Below are 22720 nucleotides of genomic sequence, written 5' to 3' on the forward strand. Positions count from 1 at the left end.
CCAGGTTAAGGGATGGTATGGGAAGGCAGCCTTGACCACTGGGGCTCACAGGGCAGGAGGGTCGGTATGAGCAGGCAGGACAAAAGGACAAGAGAAGGTAAAACGTAGGTAACTTTATTCTTCTTAAACCACAAAATAGAGTCTTTGGTTGTACAAACATCACTAGTTACAGTCTCGCCATGAGACCCCGGCTACGGGGGCAGTTAATCAGAAGCCGGGACTCCTGAGGGGTCTCTTTAAAATGCTAACACCAAGGCTAAAAGACTTGGGGTAAGGGAGGAGATGAAGCCGGCCGGCTCCCCACCCTAAGTCTGGGGAGGCACCTGGCCCTAGGAGGGCACAGGGCCCAGGCCCCGGCGTCCCGGCCGCACAGCCCGACGGCTACTGCACAGCGTCATGTCTTCAGGTCCCACAGCGCCAGGTGAGGGCCTGCCAAGGAGCACCAGGGCCACTTCTCCGTCTTCTTCCTGGGAGCCTGGTAGAGCCGGGTAGGAAGGCTGTGAGCCAAGGGCGGCCAAAACTCTGGGTGCAGGGCACTCACCCCAGACAGGTGCCTACTCACCAGGACTGGGAGACGCTTCCAAAGTCCTCAGCTCTTCTACAAAATCTGGTGACTGATGGGGAGACAGGCTGGTCAGGGCAGGTCTCAGACCTGCCTGAACTTAACCATGTGGGCGTGGCTGGCTGGGGCTAGGCCCACAGAGCCTAGGTCATTGGTCAGAGTACACTGGGCTGAAACCAAGGTGGGTAGGGAGGCCCCACATACAGGAAACAGTAGGAAGCACAGAAAGGACTGGAGGAAGGCAGGTGACAGGCAAGGATGGGCTGGGAGGAGCGTGCAGATGGGCCAAGCGGCCTCCAGTACCTGGATGTCATACACAGGTCTGGAAGAGGGCAGGGCTGCGAAGGCCCTGTAGTCAAACTTCTTTCCAGACAAAGGCTTGAAAAGACAGCATGAGGGGAAGGCAGAGTGCAAGGGAGGTGAGGCTGGGGGAGTCGAGAGCCCTGCTGCCTCAGGCCACAGTACGGGGGAAGGGTCTTAGATGTAGGCTCCTTACCAAGCGTCCAGGGGAGGCACTGGTCTGGAGGCCAAAGTCTAAGGGAACAAGAAGAGAGTTAGGAGTTCTTCCAGCAGGTGGAGCCCCGCTGGCCCCTGGAAACACATACCTTCTAATGGGGTGGGTGACGGGGTAGGTGCAGGTGAAGGGGCCTCAGCCAGCCGTTCCAAGAGTCCTCTCTTGCCACGGCCTTCCTGGGACTTGCTAAGGACCATCTGTGCACGGAGGGCATCCTGCTCCAGAGACTTCATTCTGTGGAACCAAAGTGGATGCTGCTGAATGGACCTGCGTGCATGGTCTGGTAGGCGGTAGGGAGGCGAGGTGCTCACCTGGCTGCCCTCCACAGAGCTCGCTTCTCTGCCTCTAGAGCCCTTCGCTCTGCAGGAGACAGGGCCCGCTCAGGGGCAGGAAGCTCGGGGCTCTGCATGCGCAACCGTTCCTGATGGCGTCGCTCAGCTTTGGCTGTCCTCACAGGGGCGTTGCCTCCCAGGGGTGGGGGTGATGACGGGCTAGGGCTGGAGCAGCAGACAGGGCTCATTGTGGCAAAGGGGATAAAGACACAAGCCAGGCAGTGGGGCTCAGCCTCCTGTACTCACCCCCCGGCATGGCTTGGCATAGCCCAGGGCTGCTCAGCCTCCTGCTGATCATCTGGGGACTCCCTGTCTGAGGCGAGCCCCATGTCAGGCCCTGAGGTTACTGCTTCTTCCCGAAGCATCTGTGCCCTCTTCTGCTGCAGCTTGCGAGCTGTGGACAGGCAGACATATCAGACAAGGCTAGGCCATCACTCCACCCAGGCCTCTCCTCAAGGTAGGCTCCTCACCTTCCTCCTCCTGCATCTTCCGCAAGTCATCAGCGCCCACCAGGGACACACGCTTCGGGGGACCCTCTGCTTGAGGCACCCGCACCTCCAGCTCGAAGTACTTTTGTCGTTCACGGAAGGACAGCTGCTCTGGGGAGGCTGCGGGACCAGGTGTTGGAGGCTAGAGGGGGAGCGGGCCCTCAGACTTGGCTGCTGTTTCTCTTGGGGCCCTCACCTTGGGCGCCCACTCTATAGAGCCCACAGTAGCAGCAGGGCACCGCTGCACATACCTGGGTACCACTGTTTTCGGGAGGATGCACAGTGGGCACAGCTGCGAAGGCCCTATATGCCTGCTTCACATTGGCTGGCAGTTCATCAGGGGAGGGCGGCTAGGGAAACAGCCATGAGTAAGGCTGGGCGGTTGTCCCAGTGCACCCACTGCCCAGACCCACCGCCATATCCTCCAACCGCCGCTGACCCACACCCCCATCCTGCTCTGGAAGCAACTGTGCCGCCCTCACCCACTATGGAACAGGACACTCACAGAACAGGGACCACCTCTGCCCCTGGGGGCCGGGGAGTTCCTTGGCCAGGCCTGAGCCAATGGCTGGATCACCCCCGGTTTTGTCTGTAAAGGTGAAGGGAATGGTGGCAGAGGAGAGCAGAATCAGAGGTCCAGGAGTGAAAGCAGGGAAAGGGAGGAGGAGGAGGAGGAGAAGGAAGAAGAGGAGGAGGAGAAGGAGAAAGACAGAGAGTACACTGGAGACAAGGCAGGCTACAAGAAGACACTCATCCAAATATCTATCTTGGCAGGGTTGAGGCTAGGAGCTGGGCGGGAATAGCCCTGTGTCCACCCCCACCCTATAATGCACTGTCAGGAATGCTGTTCCATGAAGTGAGGATGATGGGAATAGGCGGGACCCATAGACACAAAGGGCAACTGTACAGAAACCATCTTATGCTCATCTTTTGGATGCCTGAACTCCACCAGTGTCCCTGCCTTCATCAAGGTCAGGTTTAATCAGAAAGTTATCCCTGGACAAAAAAGTATGACACCACCACCCCAAGGGACCCTGCATACCAACCCATCTGCTGCCCCAGTGGGGCACCTGCAACTGGGATGCTCACTTGCTGACTGCCAGGGGAACAGGGGGCCTCGGACATCTTGCCTCCAGGGGTCGCAGATGGTCCCTTGAGGAAGAGGGCAGTGGTTAGAGAGGAGGGCCACCAAGGCTAGCAGTCTGCCAGGGAAGGGCTGGGTTTGAGCAGTCATCCCAGCAGCACAGACACAGCGCCTGTGTCCTAACCTGACCACAGTCCAGGGTGTCACCAGTTAGGCCTGGATGGCCAGGAGGCCTCCGTAAAGGACTTTCCTTCTCCAAGACCCTAGCCGCCTCTGCTCTCCCCAGGGTCTAGGTTGGACAGTTAGGTGCCTGCTCACAGCAGTGCGTTACTGCCAAGGGTGCAGCCCTAAGCTATCCAAGGAGAGCTGGGAACAGATAAACAGATTGTAACTAGATAGCTGGGACCCAAAAGCACGCCCACCACCAGTACCTGACCCAGAGAAGCATCTCAGCCTAGACTTGCCGCTCCCTTTCTCAAACCATGCTGGCTTCTCTGCTAGAGTGGCTGGGGAGGGGAGAGGCAGCACCCAAAAATCCAAATGTGTTACTTCCATACCCCACCCCCGCTGCTCAACTTCCTGGCTGAGCCCACCCCTAGCACTCACATTCTGGCAATGGTCTCCCAGCATCTTCTGGGAGTGACAGTTTTGCAAACCTCCCGGAGAACAATGAGGACCAAATGTCCTTTCTGCCTGTCCTCAGGCCCGCAACTACCTCGAAGGCCACACCCCTCCTGAGGCCCGAGTGGCCACTCCCAGACCAGCTGTCAGTACTGCTCAGTCTCCCCCACCCATGAGGTCTCCTTGCACAGGCTGCAGCTGCTGCTTCAGCCCACCCACTCCATGGTGACTGCACATGAGACCCCTCCAGGATGGCTGTGAGGAATGACAGCTGCCTCTTCTTCCCGGCAGCCTTCCTGCAGCAGGTTAAGCTCTGCCAGGCCAACTACTTGGGATAGATACTAGGGAAGAGGGTTAGGGGCTTTCAAAGGCCATCCTCTGCACCTTTGAGAGGGAAACATAACTGCCACAAAGTGAAAAGCCTGACATACAAGGGCTGGACATGGAGGTCAGTGGTGGGTGCTTGACTATTGCATCCAAGAGGCTCCACCTTGTATCCCCACTGCAAACAAGAACAACAAAAATCTCCAATGCTGCCTAGCTGGGAGGCATCGTTCAGCTCTGATATCTACAAGCCATGTCTGATCCAAGACAAAAGCTCCCTGCACGGTGGCCTTGGGACACAGGCAGCAGCAGTAGCTCCCTCAGACAAGGAAGAGCCAGACAGGCGGACAGGCAGACGACAGGTTAGGGACAGGCCATGGTGTAACACCTGGCATACACCACTTACTCTCTGCAAACTCCCAGCACTGGGCAGGGCGGCCAGGGCACGGTAGTCCAGCTTCAGGGGCTCTAGATTCCGACCCTGGAGAACAGAGTGGAACACACTGCTAAGACATTTACGTCCCAGGGATGTGGCTGCCTGCCACCTCTGGGATGTGTTTACCACTGCAATGTCCTGACAGAGAGTCTACCGGGCTCTGAGCTAGGCCCATGTGGGACTCACCGTGGTCTCTGCAGACTCAGGCTCCCAGGGTAGGGCTTGACTAGCCAACTCTTTCTCCTGTAGGCAGAGCAGACATGGTCAGGAACTAGTAGCTCAGAGCCAGTCCCAGGCTGCCAGCCACTTTGATCCTGACCTTGCCTGGGCCTTCAGGACTCAGTTCCCGGTCAATGGACGAAATGCTTTCCAGACTGTTCCTGTGGCCAAGGCCTGCCGCAAATGGGTTGGCAATGACACCTGGGGACACCTGAAAGGAAAGAAGTAGGCTGAGAGAGGAGACCTGCTGGTAAGGCCCCACTTCTGAAGCAGGCTGAGGCCTGGACCCAGGCCTCACATTCTCACCAACCTGTCGGTCCACCCATGACCCTTGTGTACCTGTCCCCAGCCTTCCAGGGACAAAGCGTATTTGTGGTCCTAGGTTCATGGTGTCACTGTGGGTGTTGGTCATGTCTGCACATGACAGGAATGTAAAGCAGCTATGGCTTGGCACGGGGATAAAACAAGCTGAGTACGGTCACTCTGGGGACAAAGGAAGCATGGCCATCACAAAGCGATTAGGAAGGGAGCGGCCAAAGGCTTGGCAGCAGAATGTCACTCCCAGATGGGTAGGCTGCATCTAGAAGGTGGAGTCTGGGTGCTGAGTGAGACTTCACAAACACTGTAAGGGGAGAGTCAGCTGGCCCTGGGCCTGGAACTGTGGGAAGGACAGAGGCTCTCCATGCCGTGTCTGCTATGAACAGGGCTGGGCAGGGAGCAGGGAGCAGGCACCCGAGAGCGCGGGGCCTGGCCTAACTGTGCTGAGATGAAGGGTAAACAGGTGGTGGAAGTGTGTGGCACTGCCTGCCTTCTTGTCCACAGAGCACAAGGGACTAGCTCAGTCCTCTCTCAGCACAGGAATAGGAGACGGGAGAGCCAAAGGCAAGGCGACAGCACATGGCCGCCATGAGCGGTCCCACTATGCAATGTGGCCTCAGACGCAAAGCCGGCTGCGCAGAGAGCACTGAAGGAGAGACCAAGGGAGCCAACTGGAAGCACTGAGCAGCTGCTCACAGCTGGGAGGATGGAGCGAGAGCCCGAGAGTGACAAGCAGGGACACGAACAGCAGCAAGTGCGTTTACAGAAGTCCACTGACAAAACACTGTAAACACTGAACCCACGAGCAGCCTAACAGAGCAGAGTCACCAGAGATAGATGCACGGTCAGAGCCCTCATGGTGGGAGATGAATTTGGTTCTCTCGGACTCTGACAAGACCACTAGATCAAACAATAAACGAGGTGCCCCCCCCTTAATTTCTGGAATAATTTTGTCAAAAAGACACTGGGGAGGCCCAAGAGAGGCAGGCTCAGTGGAGTGGGAAGGATGGCCACAGAGACTGAGCAGAAGGTAAAAACAGCAAGGATGAGGGAGCCAGGTTTACCACATCAGAAAAGGCCACTCCAGTAAGAAAGCTGCCGTGTGGTGTTGATGGGAAAGATGCCCTGAAGTGACCTGAGGCTTCCTATGGCCCCAGAAATAACCACAGTAACTACTCACACACTGTCCCTACCTCTGGCCACAGTACCCCAAGAGCACTGCACTAGACCTTGGCTTCTAGACATTACTGTTCGCTAGAAGAACTCAGCACTCCCAGGGAAGTGGCCAACCCCACAGCTGGGCAAAGCGTGGGACAAGTCTGAAGTCAGGAAGTGCTAGAGCAGAGAGACGGGGTCAGGTGAAGCCCCTCCCCTAAGACAACACTGCAACAATCTGACCATTACATGAATAACTGTGACTGGGCTGAAGAGACAGCTCAGCAGAGCACCAACTGCAGAGGCCCTGGGTTCAGTTCGCAGCACCCACGTGGAGGCTCACGCCTGTCCAAAACACCTCTTCTAGGGGAATCCTAAGCCCCCTCGGATTTCCATGGGCTCATGCACGCATGCTGTGAACATACATTCATGCGCACAGGATGATAGATCTTAAATGAAACAAAACGGGGGTGGGTACAGTCCACCTGTGGTAGGCAAGCCTGGGTGACAGGCAGGCAGATGGGAGCAGGATACCATCAAGATGGAGCCAGTCCTTAGGGCAGATGCTCAGGGACAGGCACAAGAGTAAGATGTGAGGACTCACGCACCACCACAGGCGTTCAGACTGACTGGAGGGTGAGGACAGGAGAGGCGGGTGTTCTTCAAGGTAGCTCTAGCTGGGGTGGGGGTGGTGAAGCAGTTTCTACAGTGGACATCACTGCTGCAAACACTGTCAAGTCACAGAGCCCTGAGTGCCAGCACTGCAAGCCAAGCACCATCGGGATTGGAAAGACAGGCCAGTGTGATGAGAGAGACGAACACGACCCTCAGGGGAGAATTCAGAGAAGCAACAGAAAATAAAAGAGTCTCTTTACACCAAACACATGGGAACGCAAAATAAAGTTTCCTTTGAGAGACCACATGAATTAGGCCCTCTCGGGCAGTCCTGAGGTGGGGTGAGGTGTGTGTTACTCTCCCTGTGGCACCCCTTTCAGGACCCCCTTTCAGCTGCTATGGGGAGCCTGGGAAGTCCAACGGCTTGAGGTCTGACAATAAGCGAGAGCCTGAATCTAGGTACCCTGCAGGAGCCCTTAGAACACCAGTCCTTAGCATAGGGCAGGCAAGGTAGGGCCAGCATCCAAAAGCCTGGGAGGCAGAAAGGTGCAGGGCCAAGCCACTCAACAGCTGGCAAACTGATCCCACAGGTCAGACAGGCCCACATGACTCAAGTGGCATTTTGAGAAGAGTGAAGCCAGTAATGGCTGGGGCTGGGGCTTGGGGGAGAAGAGCAACTGCTGCCAAGGCTGACGACCTGAGTTCACTCCCTAGGACTGACACGATGGGGAGAAGCAACTCCCACAAATGTCCCTGAGAGGACAGATTCTTATCTCTCCTGTGGCCTAACTTGACTTGGGACATGAAAATGGTCAGTTCAGAGACTGTAATTCCGAGGAAGCCACCGGCTTCACTGTTAATGTACAGTTGGTCGGTCACCAACAGCCTAGAGAAAGCTGGGAAGATGTCGGGTGACAGCACTCAATCCCAGCACTCAAGAGACAGAGGCAGGCACATCTCTGTGAGTTCGAGGCCAGCCTGGTTTACAGAGTTAAGTTCTGGGACAGCCATGGCTACATAAAAGAAACCCTGTCTTAAAAAACTTAAGGGGAAGGGGAAAAAAAAAAAATCAAAGGAGTAGAAAGGGCAGGGCGTGTCACTCTCCCAGCATTCCCAAGGAAAAGCTCCTAAGAAAACCCAGCTGAGAATTGGACGAAGCAGAGGGGTCAATTAACCTGGGCCCATGGAGGCTCACCGAGACTGAGCCACCAACCAAAGAGCATGCAGGGGCTAGGCCTACGCCCCCTACACACTTACAGCTGGTGTGCAGCTCGGTCTTCCCGTGGGCCCCCTACCAATGGGAGTGGAGGCCGTCTCAGAGGTTGCCTGACACTGGATCCCACTCACCTACCTGCACTGCCTGGCTGGGCCTCACTGGGAGAGGATGTGCCTAGTCCTGCTGGAACCAGATGTCCCAAGTGGGGCGGTACCCAAGGGGTTGAGGGATAGCAGGGAGAGGGACTTGTAAGGGTGGGCCTGGGAGGGGAGGGCTGTGATTGGGATGAAAAGTGAATAAAAAAATACTGAAAAAGAAAGAAAAGAGAAAAAGAAAAAGAAAACCCAGCTGGGTGTGGCAGCGAATATTTTAAATCCCAGCACTTGGGGGGCAGAGGCAGGTAGGTCTTCATGAGTTCAAGGTCACTCTGGTCTACTTAATGAGTTCCAGGACAGCCAGAGCCACATATGAAATCCTAACTTTTTAAAAATCAGAACAAAAATAAAATCAGAACCCATACACAGCTCTAAAGGAAAAGCCTTAATTCATTAAGGCTATAAATGCTGGCAACCAAAGCACCCCATTCTCAAAGGGAGGCAGAACCACAAGCTGGATACGGGGGCACACAAATATGACTGCCACCTGAGAGGGGCTTAGGGGACGGCCAACCTTGGCTACACAGGGAGACCCGTTTCAAATAAACTCTGGAGCTAGAAGCATCAAGAAAGCAAAAGCTCAGTGGAAGCCCAAGACGGGGTCCAAGGGCTAGCGGTGGGCAGAGTTCCATGCAGGCCTCCGAGAATGTGCAAGGCCCAGGGTGCACTCCCCCTGTCAGGTGGGGCGTAGGCCACAGACGATGTGAAGGTGTGCACTTGCAACAAAAAGAGCAGTCAAGGCATCTTGAGACAGATGGAAGGAACCGTGGTCACAGCAGACACTGCGTGGGCAGGAAAGGGTTCCTCAAAGGCTCTTGGTCAGCTGCCCAGGGGCCACAGCTTCTCACTAGCCTTGCTATTCAGACAAGATTCAGACGAAGATCCAGTCAAGACAGGTTTAGGCAGGACTCAGCACTCATAGATACACAGCTGCTTTCCTACACTCACGAGTCACCTAGGTACTGTAGGACCAGCCTACGTTACAACAGCAGGGACCAGATGCATAGCCAAGGGGATCCAGGACCACACCAGCCCTCCAATCCAACACTGAGGTCCCTGCTCTTTCCAGAGAGCTTCATTCTGAACTCAAAAACTGAAGTCTGCATGAAGCAGCACACTTCTTTTAAATACGTGTGCTAACGTAAGGAAACAAAAGCATGTCTTCTCTAGGGTGAAGTCATCCAAAATACTTCCCCAGGACACAGGATTCCCCTGGGGAGAAGTGGGACAAGGGCAACCTTCAATCCAAGGGAGTAGCATCTCCCGCAGGCTCCATCTAGCCCAGTATCGATCTAGATGGGAGGACAAAGTAACTTGTGTCCCATCTAAGTGATGCTCACAAGCTTGTCCGGGACAAAGTGCAGGGTGTGTGGCCAGAGGGTATCTTTCTGCCAGCATCCGACAGGAAGTCACTAATCCAAAGATTCACTAAAAGAAGACCAACCAACCCAGGATGGCTGCACGCCCCTAAGGTTGAAGCAATAAAACTGACAGGGAGTGGTAATACAACCACTAACACACTGGAGACCAGAATAGCTCGCAAGGATGTCAGGGAACAGCAGGCAGCCAGTGCACATGAAGGTCCCTTCAAGACCCACTAGGACCTACAGGTGAAGATGTGGAGGGGTCCCGATGACTGCAAGGAGGAAGCAGGACAGCAGCGAAGCATGCACTGGAGGGCCTAGAGGGAGGCCTGTTCAGAGCGCTGGCCTCTTGGGCCTAGGCCCAGTGCTGACGGCTGGACACTCTTATTCTGCTCCAGGGAGCAAGAGCAGTAGACGCTCTTTCTCCCTGTGCCCATGCCCTGGGGCATACAAAGACAAAGCCAGTGACCAGAAAGTAGGAGTAAGCTCCACCAAGGGACTGCCAGAGGGGCACCCTAAGGGCCAGCAGAGGTGGTACCTTTGCTTTGGGAGGTCAGGTTCAGGGGGACTGGGCAGGGCTCCTTGTCCCTTCAGCCAGCTGCCACAGGCTCTCAAGTACTGCCTCCTCAGAGACCTTCTCTGAGGACCTGATCACAGAGACAGACACACCCACCTCTGCACTGCCTACCTGCCCAGGCCACAGCCTCTAGTACAGTGACCAGAAAAGGGCCTACTAGACACAGTACCCACCCCTGCCACAAAGCTCAGTACTCTGCGGACTCTAAAGGTCAATGCCAGGCCAGCTAGTCCCCAGGGTAGACAACTAACCTCCAGGGCTGTGGTGGTGCTGGTGTCAAAGCCATCACAGACAAGCACGGTAAGGGTGTCGCCCACGCTGCGCAGCAGCTGCACTGCCTCCGCATGGGTAAGGCCCAGCAGGCTCTGTTGGTTCACTTCTAGCAGCCGCAGCCCCACACGCAGCCGCCCATCACGCCCAGCAGCTCCTGTAGGGCTCACCTATAGGGAGAACAGTATGAGACCAGCACCAGCCACCTATCCACAGTCCCATGAAGAATGAGCCCTCACCTTGGAGATAAAGATGCCCTCATCTGTAGGGTCACAGGGGTTCCCCGCGTGACCCTTGGCGCCTCCGCGAATGCTGATACCCAGCTTCTCCCCAGGGGCCTTCTGGATGCAGAGTTCCCGCATGCCTGGGGGTGGTGGGTCCCTCCGCACAAGCAGACACAGCTCCAGGCAGGGCCTGAGCAGGGCACTGACTGCCTCTTGATGTGTGGCCTCCCGAACATCCTGCCCATTCACTGCTAGGATGCGGTCCCCAACCCGAAGGCCACAGCGAGCAGCTAGGCCCCGAGGGAGCACCTGCAGGGTAGGAGAGAGAATCCAGTAGAACGGGCTGCACTGATGGCTGCCCAGAGTGCCTGGGCGGGCTGCTTCCTGTAGAGTTGCCTGCCAGGCCTACTTACCTTGGAGATGAACACACCAGGATCTTGGACACCAAACGGATGGCTGGAGTGATCAGAACCTCCTACAATGCTAAGCCCCAGTGGGCCACCAGCCCTGGGCAGGCAGATTTCCTGGGGACACAGGGTGGACCTCAGTCAGAACAGGGCAAGGGTTAAAGGGACTAACATACTGGCCATGGGCTCTGCAAGGACGGGCCTACGCTGCCCATCTCCCTATCTGTGGGAGTCTGCTACCCAGACATGCACCCAATGGACAACATCTACACATCCTTACGGACTACAGCATGTAACCGCAGGCTGCAGATAGAAGATTATGCTTGGGCAGCACAGTGGACAACACCACGGAGGCTGACTGGGAGACCTGAGCTCCTCGGGCTTGTGCAGAAAGGCTGTGTACTGAGGGTCAAGGACACCACAAGCAAACAGCCCCAGAACCAACCCACCAGGGCTCGGAAGGCTCACAGGGAGCCGCTGTGGGTCTGAGCCAAGTCCTCTGCACATGTTGTGATTGTGTATCTTAGTGTTTTTGTGGGACTCATGACAATAGGAGTGAGCTGTGTTTGACTCCTGACTGCTTTTGGGACCCCTTCCTCTCCTGAATGGCCTCCTCGAGCCTTAATGTGAGGGATGAAGCTAGTCTCACTGCAGCTTGATGTGCCACGTACACTCGGTTGCTATCCCTGGGAGGCCTGCTCTTTTCTGAAGGGAAAAGGAAGAGGAGTGGATGGAGGGGAGATAGGAGGAGGTGAGGGAGGGACTGGGAGGAGAGGTATCTACACTTGGGATGTAATATATGAAAAGAAGAAATAAATAAGGAAAAAAACCCTGAAATTCAAAAAGAAGGAAGGCTGTGTACTACGTTCTGCCTAGAGTGGCCACACCACTTCTGACAGAGGGTCCTGGGACTGAGCGGGGCACGGTGGGTGTCTCACCTCCACAGGGTATGGTCCTTCCAAGGCGGTGGCCAAGAGGCTAGGGGACAGCCTAGGCAGCAGAGGCTCCCCGGGGATGGCAGTGGTCACCGTAGCAGCAACGGTAGGAGCAGGGGTTGGGGAGGGGTGGGGGGGAGGGCTAGGTGGGTAAGGCCCTCCAGCCTCCCTCTCCAGAAGCAGGGAGATGGTAGGGGAAGCAGCCGTCAGCAGCGAGACAGCATGGTCGTGCCGTGCCTCAGTCATGTCCACTCCATTGATCTGCAGGGACACTCACATCAGAGAGGGGAAGCAGGACAAACAAACAGCATTAGTCAGGCCACACCTGTCCCCACTCACCGAGAGGACACGGTCGCCAACCTGTAGAGTGCCTGCCCGGTGAGCAGCCCCTCCCTCTGCAATGCGGGATATAAAGATGCCCTGTAAGGATGGAGAAGCCACACTAAGGCCATGATACTGGAGACCTGACATGCCTGTGCTCATCAGGGATAGCCCCCTCTACGCCCCACACACCAACATCTCACCCCATCACCAGCCCGGTAAGGTGTGGAGCCCTTTCCACCAGCAATGCTGAAGCCCAGCCCCTTTTCACTGCGCACGAGGCAGGCAGCATGGCGCTGACGGAGGGGTACAGGAGTCTCAGGCTGGAGCACGGGAAGGCGCAGGCCACCTCCCCGCCACTCTCGGGGACTATAGTCATCTTCAGGGCGTAAGGGGGTAATAGTGACTGCATTCTCTGGCTCCACCATTCTTTCCCTCCACACTCGCATCTGCACGGCAGCACCTGCCCCCCGAAGTGCTTCCACGGCCTCGTGGTGCTCTGCATCCTGCAAAGCCACACCATTCACCTGTGGGCGACAGAAGGCAACAGCCACGGCACAATCAGCTTCCAGTTCCAGACCCAGCCAGCCTAACATCAGACTATGTGCGCGTGCTCTTTCCGTGTTTGTTCCCGTGCCATGGCCAGGCTGCCACTCTATACTGGCACCTCCTTCTCAGGAAGTGTTATCTGCCTGGCAGAGAACAAGGAAGGTATTAAGCTGCCAGCCCCACGCACTCGCTCCTAGGTGGACCTGGGATTAGAGCTGAGCAGGAAAGCATGAGGAACAGCAGCTTCCCTTGGGAACCCCAGAGCCCTACTCTGCCTCACTCATCCTTGTCTCCACAGCAAGGTCAAAGCTGTCCTAGGAGCTTCCCAACGTCAAGGGGCCAGATAGAAACCTCCAGGGCTTACTTAGAATCTGCCTGGAGTCTCTTGCCTAGCCTGAGGGCTGCTTTTTTTTTTTTTTTACACTCCATCCTCTGTAGAAATGGAGATTAAACCCACAGTGCCATGCATAGTAAGCCAGTGATCTACCACTACCCTATATCCCTAGACCCAGATGGAGAGGGAACTCGTTGGAGGACTTCCAAGCCTACTGTTTAAGAGTGCAATAGTGTTACCCAGTTATCTTTGGGCCCCAGGCTTCTGGATGGGGAAGATGAAGACACCCAAGTATCTCAGTACTCGGTACTCTATGGACCTTAGAGGGCACAGCTGTCCCTTCCTGCAAGGCAAGGGCTCACTACTTACCTCGAGAAGTTTGTCACCAACTCGGACTCCAGCACGGGCTGCAGGGCCCTCTTCCGACACTCGAGAGATGAAAATGCCCTAGAGGACAAGTGGGGACCAGTCCACAAGAGCACAAGCAGAGACAGGTACCTTCTCCTTATGGGGTGAGGGGTGCAGAGGCCACTGGACAGTAAGAGAATTACTTCGTACAAAGACAGTCCTGGCCTACCCTCTGGAGAGGATGCCAAGACCCCAAATACAGTAAGAAGAACAGCAGGCTTCGAGACCAGAAGGGCTGCTCTCAGTGCTGGGAAGGCTCTAGCTCATGAAGCTACAATACACAAGTCGAGCTTAGAAGAGACTTTTCTGACCTCAGAGCTGTCTGCAGAGGCGACAGCTCAGCCGCCCTGTTAGTTGTTGTCAGACTCCTAGCATCCTGCTTGATGACCACCCACTGACGTGTCACCCTGGGGTGACCCACGCAGCACATTCTAAAGGATCCTAATAAGCAGGACATCTCCTGAGACAAGAGTGGAGGTGTGCGCAGGAGAGGGCTCACGCTCACCTCGTCATCTCCTTTGTAGGGAGTGGAGCCTTTCCCCCCTGCGATACTGATGCCCAGGCCCCCTGTCTGCCGCACGATCGTGAGTGTTAGCTGGAAACAAGAGTGGACACAGATGTCTGAAAAGACCCGGGATGCCCTGGTCTTGCAGCAGCACAAGGGCTGGCTGCAAACACCACAGTCAGCGCATTCCTGGGTATCTGTGCTCACTTGGGTAGCAGAGAGAAGCAGGGAGGCTCCTGCCACTTAAGGGCAGGCACAACTTCTGGGAGCTAGTTCCTGCAGTATAAAGCTAGCTGTCCTCCAGAAAGTGAAGCCTGGCCTTGCTCCTGTACGTAAAGATACCTCACGGCTCACAGGAGGATATGAAAATGGCCCAATACCGCCACTCATCCCCTACAGGGCAGGTCGCCCCAGTGTGGAGCCACACTTGCCCTGCCAGGGGACCAGGAGGCCCTAGGGAAGTGGAACCGGAAGCCCAGTTCTGTGGCAGCCGTCAGGAGGTCTTCTGGGAGAGGATGTGAGTGGGGAGTCACGGCGGTGGGAAGGAGTGAGAGCCCGCAGCCCAGGAAGCAAAGGTCAGCAGGAGCCCCGGGCCCAGAGCACAGAGCAGCAGAGAGCAGTACAGACCTCTTCCTCCTCAATGCGAGCAGGCTCTATCAGCAGGTTATTGGCCTGGTCAAACGACACCCCCTGTTAGGACAGGAGCAGCGAGGCATGCAGGTTAGCCACCGCTGGGAAGTGCCACCACCTTCCCCAGCCCTAACCATGAGTAGACAGGACAGAGGAAGACCCATCAAGCCCCTGTGATCTGAGTCAAGACCTTACCCTCTAGGTCCCCCAAGTGTGTAAAGTCATTAGCATTTCTGCAGACCACATATATGGTGTGGCCTGGATGAAGGCTCCAGAGGGCCAGGTCTATTCCTGGCTATCTCTGACTTAAGCCCAAAATTGTCCCAGAGATCACAGACTAACAGCCTACACTCTCAGGGAAAAGGTTGGACTTTTAATAGCTGGGGCTTTCTCTGGCCTTGAGGAGTCCCCAATGAGTGGGTAAGCTCTTTTTGAGACATCAAAATCAAACACAAGGATAAGAGATGCCACTGTCCTACAGATTTGCCACAATCCCAAAAAGACTTGTCAAGGCACAGAGCTTCTTCCAGAGCCACAGGATGGGCCATGGGCCAGCAGCAAGGCCTCAAGGCTGGCTGAGGTAGGAAGGATCCCGAGAAGGCCAGCAGCTCCTGAGGGGGACCTTGTCCAAGACTCCCCCCAAACGCACAGAGGACACAGAGGGACCCTCAGCTTCCAAGTGCCCTTGGCCTCCCACCCCACCAGGTAGGCCCAGGGAGCTGCCGGGAACATCAAAGATCAATGGCAGGGAGTCCTGGAACTAAATGGTGAGCAAGGCCAATCATAGCAAACACATTTATTACCCTTCTCCTGACAGCCAAGGAGTCTGGACAAGGCCCTGACTGGGCCTGTCAGTTTAGGGCTGGATGTCCTCCATGCTGTTACCCACCAGGTTCCAAAGCCACCTGCTAACAAGCCAGCAGAGCCTGGGTCAGATAGTGGTATGAATGACAAACCTTGACAGAGGGAGCAGAAGCCACAGCCTCTTCTTTGTCATCTTCTTCCGTGGTGGCCTCGCCTTCCTCCTCATCCCTGTTCTCCTCCTCCTCCTCCTCTTCCTCCTCATGGGCTCGAGGAGCCCAAGGTGCGTGTGGGCCATTGTGCCAACCTGCAGTGGGGCCCTCCCTGTCGGTCTGCACCCCTTGCAGCAGGGCCACAACAGCTTCGGGCTGTGGGAGCTTGGAGATCTTGAAGTGCTTCTTGTAGTGGGGTGTGTCTTTTCGGATGAGCCTCTGCCGGCCACTGGGCAGCGGCCAGGCAGCCTCAGGCTGTCCCTCTTCACTTTCACCGTCTTCCCTAGGGATCAGTGTGTCCTCTGCAAAGTGCACTGTGGGCTACATGGGAAGAAAGAGGAGGGTGGCAGCCTTGCCCGCCTCAATCCTCCCAGGGCCCAGTTATGGGGTAACAACAGCCTGAGGCTGACCAGTCCCCGCCGGACATGTACAAAGACACAGAGAACTCAGCTGCCAAGATCAGAAGATGCCGCTCTTCCCAGACACACATGGCAATGCAAATGGAAACTTAACAACATATAAAGACCTAGCAGGGGGGGCACTATACCCAGACCAGTGAAGCGGGGGACAGCGTTTAGGGAAAGCCCACAGGTACTAAATCTGACAGTACTGAGCCTGGCTGAGAAGTGGAACTTGCCCTAACCTGGAACCTCCTTCCCAGGAACCCTCAGGACCACTGCCCTGTACTGCACTCTGCAAAACTGCCTGGGGAAGCCCTGAATACCTCATTATTGCTCAACCCATAACTGGTGTGGCCCCAATCACACAGCTGCCTCTGGAAGTCACATAGGATGAGCAGCATTGACCCTGGACGCCCTTTTGCCCGTGGGCTTTCTCCCTATCTGCTCTTACCTCATTATAGTCCTCTTCTGTATACTCCTCCTGTACGGGCATGGCCTCGGGCTGGCCTGGCCCTTGCACCTCAGCCGGCAGGATCTCAGGCTCACCTTCCGAGGCTGTGCTTGCCGACGGGACAGAGCCTCCACTCAAGGCAGACTCTGCACTCAGCCTCTTCTCCTACAGCAAGTGGTGATGTCAGGCTGCACAGAAGTTTGTTACCCAGCGGCCACCCCGTGTGGCAGATCTCCTAGGCTTCCTGCTGCCCTGGCCTAACGGCCCCAGCAGACTCACTTCTCACACTCACTCCCAGTCTGAATGCAGTCACGCAGCTCATGCTTCTATGGCTCAGACCTTGGCAGCGCCTTCTCCCAGAATCAGGAGAATAAACACTAAGATCCTGGGAGGACATCAACCTCAAGTGTGTTCTCTCCCTAAGCTGGGAAGTAGCCGTGCACAGTCAGTACACGCACGCCCTGTGCGTCTAGCCACTGTCTAGATACCTAGAAGCATGCGCCAGCTCCAACGACAGAAGCTTCACAATAAGCAAATGGCCTGCCCTGCTCTAGCACCTAACTCCTTCCCAGGTTCAGGTGGGAAAATGAAGGGAATAAAGCCTTCCCTCAGCCCAGCCCCCGGCAACCTCCATCCTCTGCCACCATGCGTGCCTAGCACTTGGCCCTGGGAACTCTCCACCCCGGCTATGCCTTCCACTGACTCCACAGGGAGGGACTACATGAGAGCCGGCCACCTGCACCCTTTGTCCAGCACAACCCTCAGCAGCTGCCTGCCCGTGCGGTTCCAGATCCATCCACCAGCTCATCTGCAAGCCCCTCCCCCATGAAGCCTCTGCCCCCACAGCTCCCACTGCCAGGATGGATGGACGCCTGGGGCTCCTAATCCCTTCTCGCCTACCTCCTCTGAAGGTGAGGGTGGGCTAGGGTCAGGCTTGCAGACGAAGGCCTCGTTCCGACGCTCTTCAATGCCCCTCTTCATCACCTTGAGTTCACTGGGATGAGGTGTGGCCCTACGCTGTAGGCCCTGCCATGGGGACAGGGATGAGGAACAGAGGCCGGGAAGGGGTCAGGCAGGGGTGGGACGGAAGTGCACAGCCCACAGACCCCACCCCTCCATACCCGCTTCTCGGCCGCAGCTTCCTCGGCATCCTCTTCACCTTCAAGGTTGTCCTCGAACTGGATGACACTGACGCGGCTCAGAGGGGCATCACTACAGCTCTCTGAGGGACTGCTCTGCTGACCAGCGTCTTCTGTGGGAGGCAGAGTCAGAGCCCAGAGAGCTGGGCTCTCTACTTCACCACCCGCCATTCAGGGCCCAGGCAACAGGAACCTACCAAGACTCGGCAGGGGCTGCTGGGGCAGCAGGTAGCAGGTGAGCACCTTTTCACCCGTCTGGGCATCATCCTCAGTCTGGAAGCGGAGCATGGGTTGTGCCTGGTTCTCAGCCAGCCATAGTGCCTTGAGGTTGAGGTGGGTGAGCGCAAATGGCAGACTCCGCAGCCTAGAGGCCAGGAGGGCACAGTCAGCACACGGCAGGATGCCGCATGAGCCCCAGGGGTCACACAGATACTCACCGGTTCCCGGCCACGTCTAGCACGTGCAGCTCAGCCGTATGGGCGAGCTCCGGAGGGAGGACGGCCAGGCGATTGTCTCTCAGAGAGAGGACACTAAGGGCCACACAGCCTCCGATTTCAGGTGGCAGCACCTCAAGATGATTCCGGTCCACATTAAGGTTAGTCAGCTTGGTCAGCTTGCCTAGGGAGCGGGGCAAGGCCTGCCGGGAAAAGGAAGGGTCTGAGGCTGAGAGAAGCCCCTGGGTAAGAGGAAAGAGAGGCCTTGGGAAAGTAAAGGTCTCCCTGAAGGTAAACTCCATAGCCATCAGGGTTCCCCACAGCCCAAGGGAACTATGGGTAGGGGATCTAGACATAGAACCAGTTGGCCCCCCCTCCACCTTTCCCCCTTAAGGACAGAACACACCCTGCCAGGCTCCTTGAGACCCAGACTGTCCTCTCTGGCCCTCGCCCACAGCCACCCAGCTCAATCTACCAAGGCCACGTTCCTGTGCCTCCTCCACTACTCAAGGTACCTGCTACTCACACCTGCTGCTCGTTTTCTCACCACTCTCTTCTCTCACTACCATGACTGTGGGTCTCCCACAGACAGGAAAGTTCCACACTACTGTCTCTCAGCCTGAGACTAACACTACCTTAAGCCCATACTGCATGTCCAAAACAGCACACCCTGGGCTCTTTAACCCCTATAGGGTCCCGTGGATCCAAGGCAGTCTCATATACCACGGGGGTCAGGCCAGCACCTCCCTTGGGATAAGCCACCAGCAGCAATGCCACTGCCATCATGTGCCCTGAGCGTGCTCATCACACCGAGAAGCTCGGTGCCTCGGGGCTGTCCTACCGTTAACAGGTTCTCCGTGAGGATAAGCTCCGAGAGGTTCTCACAGTCCCCTATGGCCTCAGTGACCTCACACAGCCGGTTCTGGTCCACCTTCAGGATAGACAGCTGCTTCAGCTGACCTGGCATCAAGGAGACATGGTGACTAGACTGAAACCAGGTCAAGGGCATGAGAGTATGTGGGTTCTCTGAACGGCCATAGCCTGGTCCCACATTTCAGTGACAGCGGGCTTCTCTGGTTCTCCAAGATTTCTTATGCTCACCATGCCTGCCCTCACCCCTCTTATTGCAGACTCTTCCCTACCCCTGACCCTTGTAAACCTACATCCCAAGTCTTATCGTTACAAACCACCCTGCCGCCTGAGTACTAACCTGATGAATGGGTATCTGACCTCAGCCTTAGCTTACTGAACCTGTCCTCTTTGGATACCTCTAGCCTGGGTCAAGTCAGATCCTAGCCCAAGCCCCTCTTTGGCATCTCACAAGGTCCCTGATGAGTGGCAGTCCCCAGGGCCCTCTGGGCACACTGACCAATGCCCTCTGGCAGCCGCTGAAGCAAGTTCTGGGAAAGCAGCAGATCCGTGAGCAGTGCCAGCCCACCCAGCTCCACAGGCAGCTCTTCCAGCCTGTTCTCTGACACATCCAGGCACACCAGCCGCCGCAGATTGCCTAGCTCCTGAACACAGACAAGTGGTCAAAGGGCAGCAGGTCGGGGATAAAGCCAGTCCCACCCTCACTTACCGGGGGCAGAGCTGACAGTTGGTTTCGGTCTAGCCACAGCTCCCGAAGGTTAGGCAGAGCCCCCAGGGTGTCAGGCTGCAAGAAGGGACAAGGACAGGAGAAACCAGTGTGACACCCAGGAGCTGTGACACCCAGGAACAGCAGCTGCCCCGCACCACACCCTTGCTTCCCCAGGCAGCCCGCACTGCACCAGCACTTCCAGATCATTCCCTCCCAGGTCCAGCTGTTCCAGCTTCACCAGGAAAGACAGGGACCTACAGAAGAAAACGTCTACATGTGGCCACTCAGGCCAAGCCCCAGTGTAGCTCTACCACAGTTGGGTGGAGGCCCCAAACTTACGCAGGGAGAGATTTAAGCAGGTTCTCCCGGAGTTCCAGGGTCACCAGATTGGCCAAGCTGAAAGAGACCAAAGCCCAGGACTGAGGAAGGCAGAACCAAGACAAGCACTGCCTATCCCCAGATCCACTCATCAAGGGACACTCACTTGCCCACATCTCCAGGCAGTGCCTGCAGGGACACGTCATTCAGGGCCAGGTGAGCCAGGCTGCGCAGCTGTGTGAAGCCATCCGGAAGCCTGGAAAAACAAAGCGGCAGGCCTCAGAAACCCACCGAAGAGCTCTAGACCCTCCCATGGCCAAGAGCCAACCCCCACTGTGGGGTAAGACTTACCTGGACAGGGGGTTCCCACTGAAGTCTGCAATCTCCAGAGCCTTACAGAACTTTATGCTCTCAGGTATCTCGGGGATATCTGTGTGTGGAAAGGTTTGCCATGAGGATGGCACTCCTCAGGAGCTCCCAGGAGCCCCCACACTCCACCCTACGGTCAGAGTGCCACCCTGGCCCACCCGCCTACCATTCCGGGACACATCCAGCTCCACCAGTTGCATGAAGTTAGCCACTTCAGGAGGCAGCCGCTGGATCTCGTTGTCACTGAGGCCCAACTTTCGCAAGTTCAATAGTCGGAAGAAGGGCTGTGGGCAGAAGATGTGATCAGGGGAACAGGCTCTACAGCCAAAGCCCTATGGGTACGGGAAAGTTTCCAAACCATGAGGATCATGTCCACAGGGTCCTGGACCTCTGTGTGTCCCAGGTCACACAAGGTTCTGGGGGTCTAGCCATGATACCCAGTGTGCTGAAAAAACCAGACAAAGAAGCCTGCAAAACACACCCCTGCCCACCTGATGCCTGTGTCATTTGTCACATGTACCATTGCTGTTCTGCAATGATACTCTGTGACTGCTGAGTGGGACTCTCCTAAGACACTGTCAGACCTATGCTCTCATCTCTCGGCGGAGGCCACCTCTCACTATTACCCAGATGTCACCCAGATAACATGCCCCAGACAAGACATCATCAGCTCCCAGATGGATAGTCCCTGCCCTCTGCCCTATGGGCCGGTCACTCTCAGTATCCTACCTACTACCCGAACTACCTCTTCCAAAGGAGTTTGGAGGTCTTCAGGAACCCCAACAATGAACAGCAATAAAAGAGAGAACAACAATAAAAACACCAGAGAGCTCCGGGGTGGGTTGTGTGTGTGTGTGTGTGTGTGTGTGTGTGTGTGCACATCTTTAGTCCCCCCAGAGGCAGGTGGATCTCTGAGTTCTAGGCCAGCCTGGTCTACAGAGTGAATTCCAGGATAACCAGGGCTACAAAGAGGAAACCCTGTCTCAAGAAACAGCCTAACAAGAAAAGCAGTAACAACAATAACAACAAAAGGCACCAGAGAGAAACACAAGTGCAAAATGTCCAAGATTCACACACGGACACCATAAAGGTCCATGAAGAACACCCACAACGCCACCAGCCGGCAAGGATATCAGACCACTCAGCCCCCTATCTCGGAAAAGTAAATCCTCCATAACCTGCCTTCTTTGGTCTTCTTTCTAGTGTGGCCCCAGAACAACAAAAAAAACCCCAACAACAAACCGACAGGAAGGAACACAGACAGTGCGAGATGGGCTCTCCGCTGAGCGATGACAGATCTGACACGCAAGTATCTTAGGAGAGTCCTACTCCGTACTGCAAACCCCTCCTCCCAAAACGAAGGCAGAGCACAGTGCAAGAAAACCAACTCCCTACCCTTAAAGTAGCCCAACTAGCTGTAACAGTTGCTAACTCCGGTCGGCCTCCCACCCTGGACCCATCCTCCTCCTGTGCTCCCACGGGCTTCTCTGTTGGCTCCCCTTTTAGGTGCAGTACCCACTCAGTCCCCAGACAGGTTGCCACCAGGTGCCAACACCGGCGGCTGGAGGAGGGTGGGGCTGGCTGGGGCGGGGCTCTGACCAGTAGGAACCTGCAGGGCCGGCTGGAGGTTGCGGTGCCCAGCCCGGGCAGCGCCTGCCTGGTGAGATCTCGCTCCAGCCGGCTGCCCCCAGATGTCATACACCACCCCGAGAACCGAGCGCGGTGCAGCAGGTGCGGCGGCCGCTCACCTTAGGTAGCTCGCGCAGCTGGTTGGCGTCGAGGAGCAGCTCCTCGAGGCTACGACTGTAGCGGTAAATCTCCTCTGGCACAACCTGCAGCGAGCAGTGCCGCTTATCCACCGACTCCACGTGCCGGTTGCAACGCCAGAGCGGGATGCACTTCAGCATGATGCGGGCGGGCAGCGAGCGCGGGCTCGGGAGGCGCTCGGCGGGCTCGGGCCGGGGGGCGGGGCTCGGCCCGCATGAGCGCCGAGCGCGGGCGAAGCGGCGCGCGCGGGGGTGGGGCGGGCAGCCGGGACCCGGACCGCGGCCGGGGTCGGCTCGGCCGGCGTTCAAGACGAGCCGTAGGCTACGACGGCGGCACACAGCTGGCGGCGCGGCCTGACCCGGCAGCGCTTTCTTAGGCGCTGGGGGCGCGGCGGCGGCTCCGCATCTCGCCCGGCCTGCTCACCTAGCAGCTCATCCGCCCGCAGCACCGCAGCCGGAACCGCCGCCGCTGCCCGCGACAACCGCCCAGCCGCGCAGCCCGCCGGGAAGCCTAGGCCCGCCCTCTCCGCTCAAAACTACAGTTCCCAAAGGGCCACGCGGCGTGGCGTTTCCGACGACCCGTAGAGGTCTCGCGCGGGGCATGCCGGGACTTCCGGCCTCGCTCTGGCGTGACCCATAGCAGCAGGTGTAATAACTCAGACGCCCGCCCGCCCACAAAATGCTCTG

The 22720-nt window shown here is 56.8% G+C and overlaps 1 protein-coding gene across 8 annotated transcripts; it reads right to left on the reverse strand.

Annotated features, from left to right (window-relative positions):
* Positions 1–98: 98 nt before the first annotated feature.
* On the reverse strand, positions 99–22564 carry Scrib (scribble planar cell polarity protein). Of its 8 annotated transcripts, none has more exons than XM_021216318.1 (38): positions 22016–22564; positions 20434–20551; positions 20250–20328; positions 20065–20154; positions 19920–19976; positions 19771–19834; positions 19581–19655; positions 19371–19515; positions 18843–18961; positions 18005–18204; positions 17765–17931; positions 17550–17680; positions 17329–17454; positions 16429–16593; positions 15520–15897; positions 14561–14623; positions 13934–14023; positions 13390–13467; positions 12341–12664; positions 12156–12236; positions 11820–12077; positions 10888–10998; positions 10490–10783; positions 10232–10420; positions 4681–4791; positions 4548–4604; positions 4332–4406; positions 2986–3048; positions 2402–2485; positions 2148–2246; positions 1879–2038; positions 1655–1802; positions 1388–1573; positions 1168–1310; positions 1059–1096; positions 866–940; positions 563–614; positions 99–475 (listed from the first exon to the last, which is right to left on the reverse strand). In XM_021216318.1, exons 1-38 carry the CDS (start codon positions 22172–22174, stop codon positions 330–332), a joined length of 4998 nt encoding a protein of 1665 aa, XP_021071977.1. In that variant the 5' UTR covers positions 22175–22564; the 3' UTR covers positions 99–329. The 8 variants fall into 8 exon arrangements, with proteins under 8 accessions (XP_021071977.1, XP_029403905.1, XP_021071978.1 ...); XM_029548045.1 differs by having other exon boundaries at positions 17550–17677; positions 22016–22233; XM_021216319.1 differs by lacking the exon at positions 2402–2485.
* Positions 22565–22720: the final 156 nt, after the last annotated feature.

The sequence above is a fragment of the Mus pahari genome, chromosome 17, assembly GCF_900095145.1.
Source record: "Mus pahari chromosome 17, PAHARI_EIJ_v1.1, whole genome shotgun sequence".
Classification (NCBI taxonomy): domain Eukaryota; kingdom Metazoa; phylum Chordata; class Mammalia; order Rodentia; family Muridae; genus Mus; species Mus pahari.

What these genes read in the sequence shown, in the direction of transcription:
- Scrib (XM_021216318.1), bottom strand. Translation starts at nt 22,174, where the DNA reads ATGCTGAAGTGCATCCCGCTCTGGCGTTGCAACCGGCACGTGGAGTCG. An exon ending in CTGAGTCTGCAGAGACCACG is followed by an intron (nt 4,407 to 4,547) that starts GTGAGTCCCACA and finishes TCTGTTCTCCAG; the next exon opens with GGTCGGAATCTAGAGCCCCT. An exon ending in GGAAGCGTCTCCCAGTCCTG is followed by an intron (nt 476 to 562) that starts GTGAGTAGGCAC and finishes CGGCTCTACCAG; the next exon opens with GCTCCCAGGAAGAAGACGGA.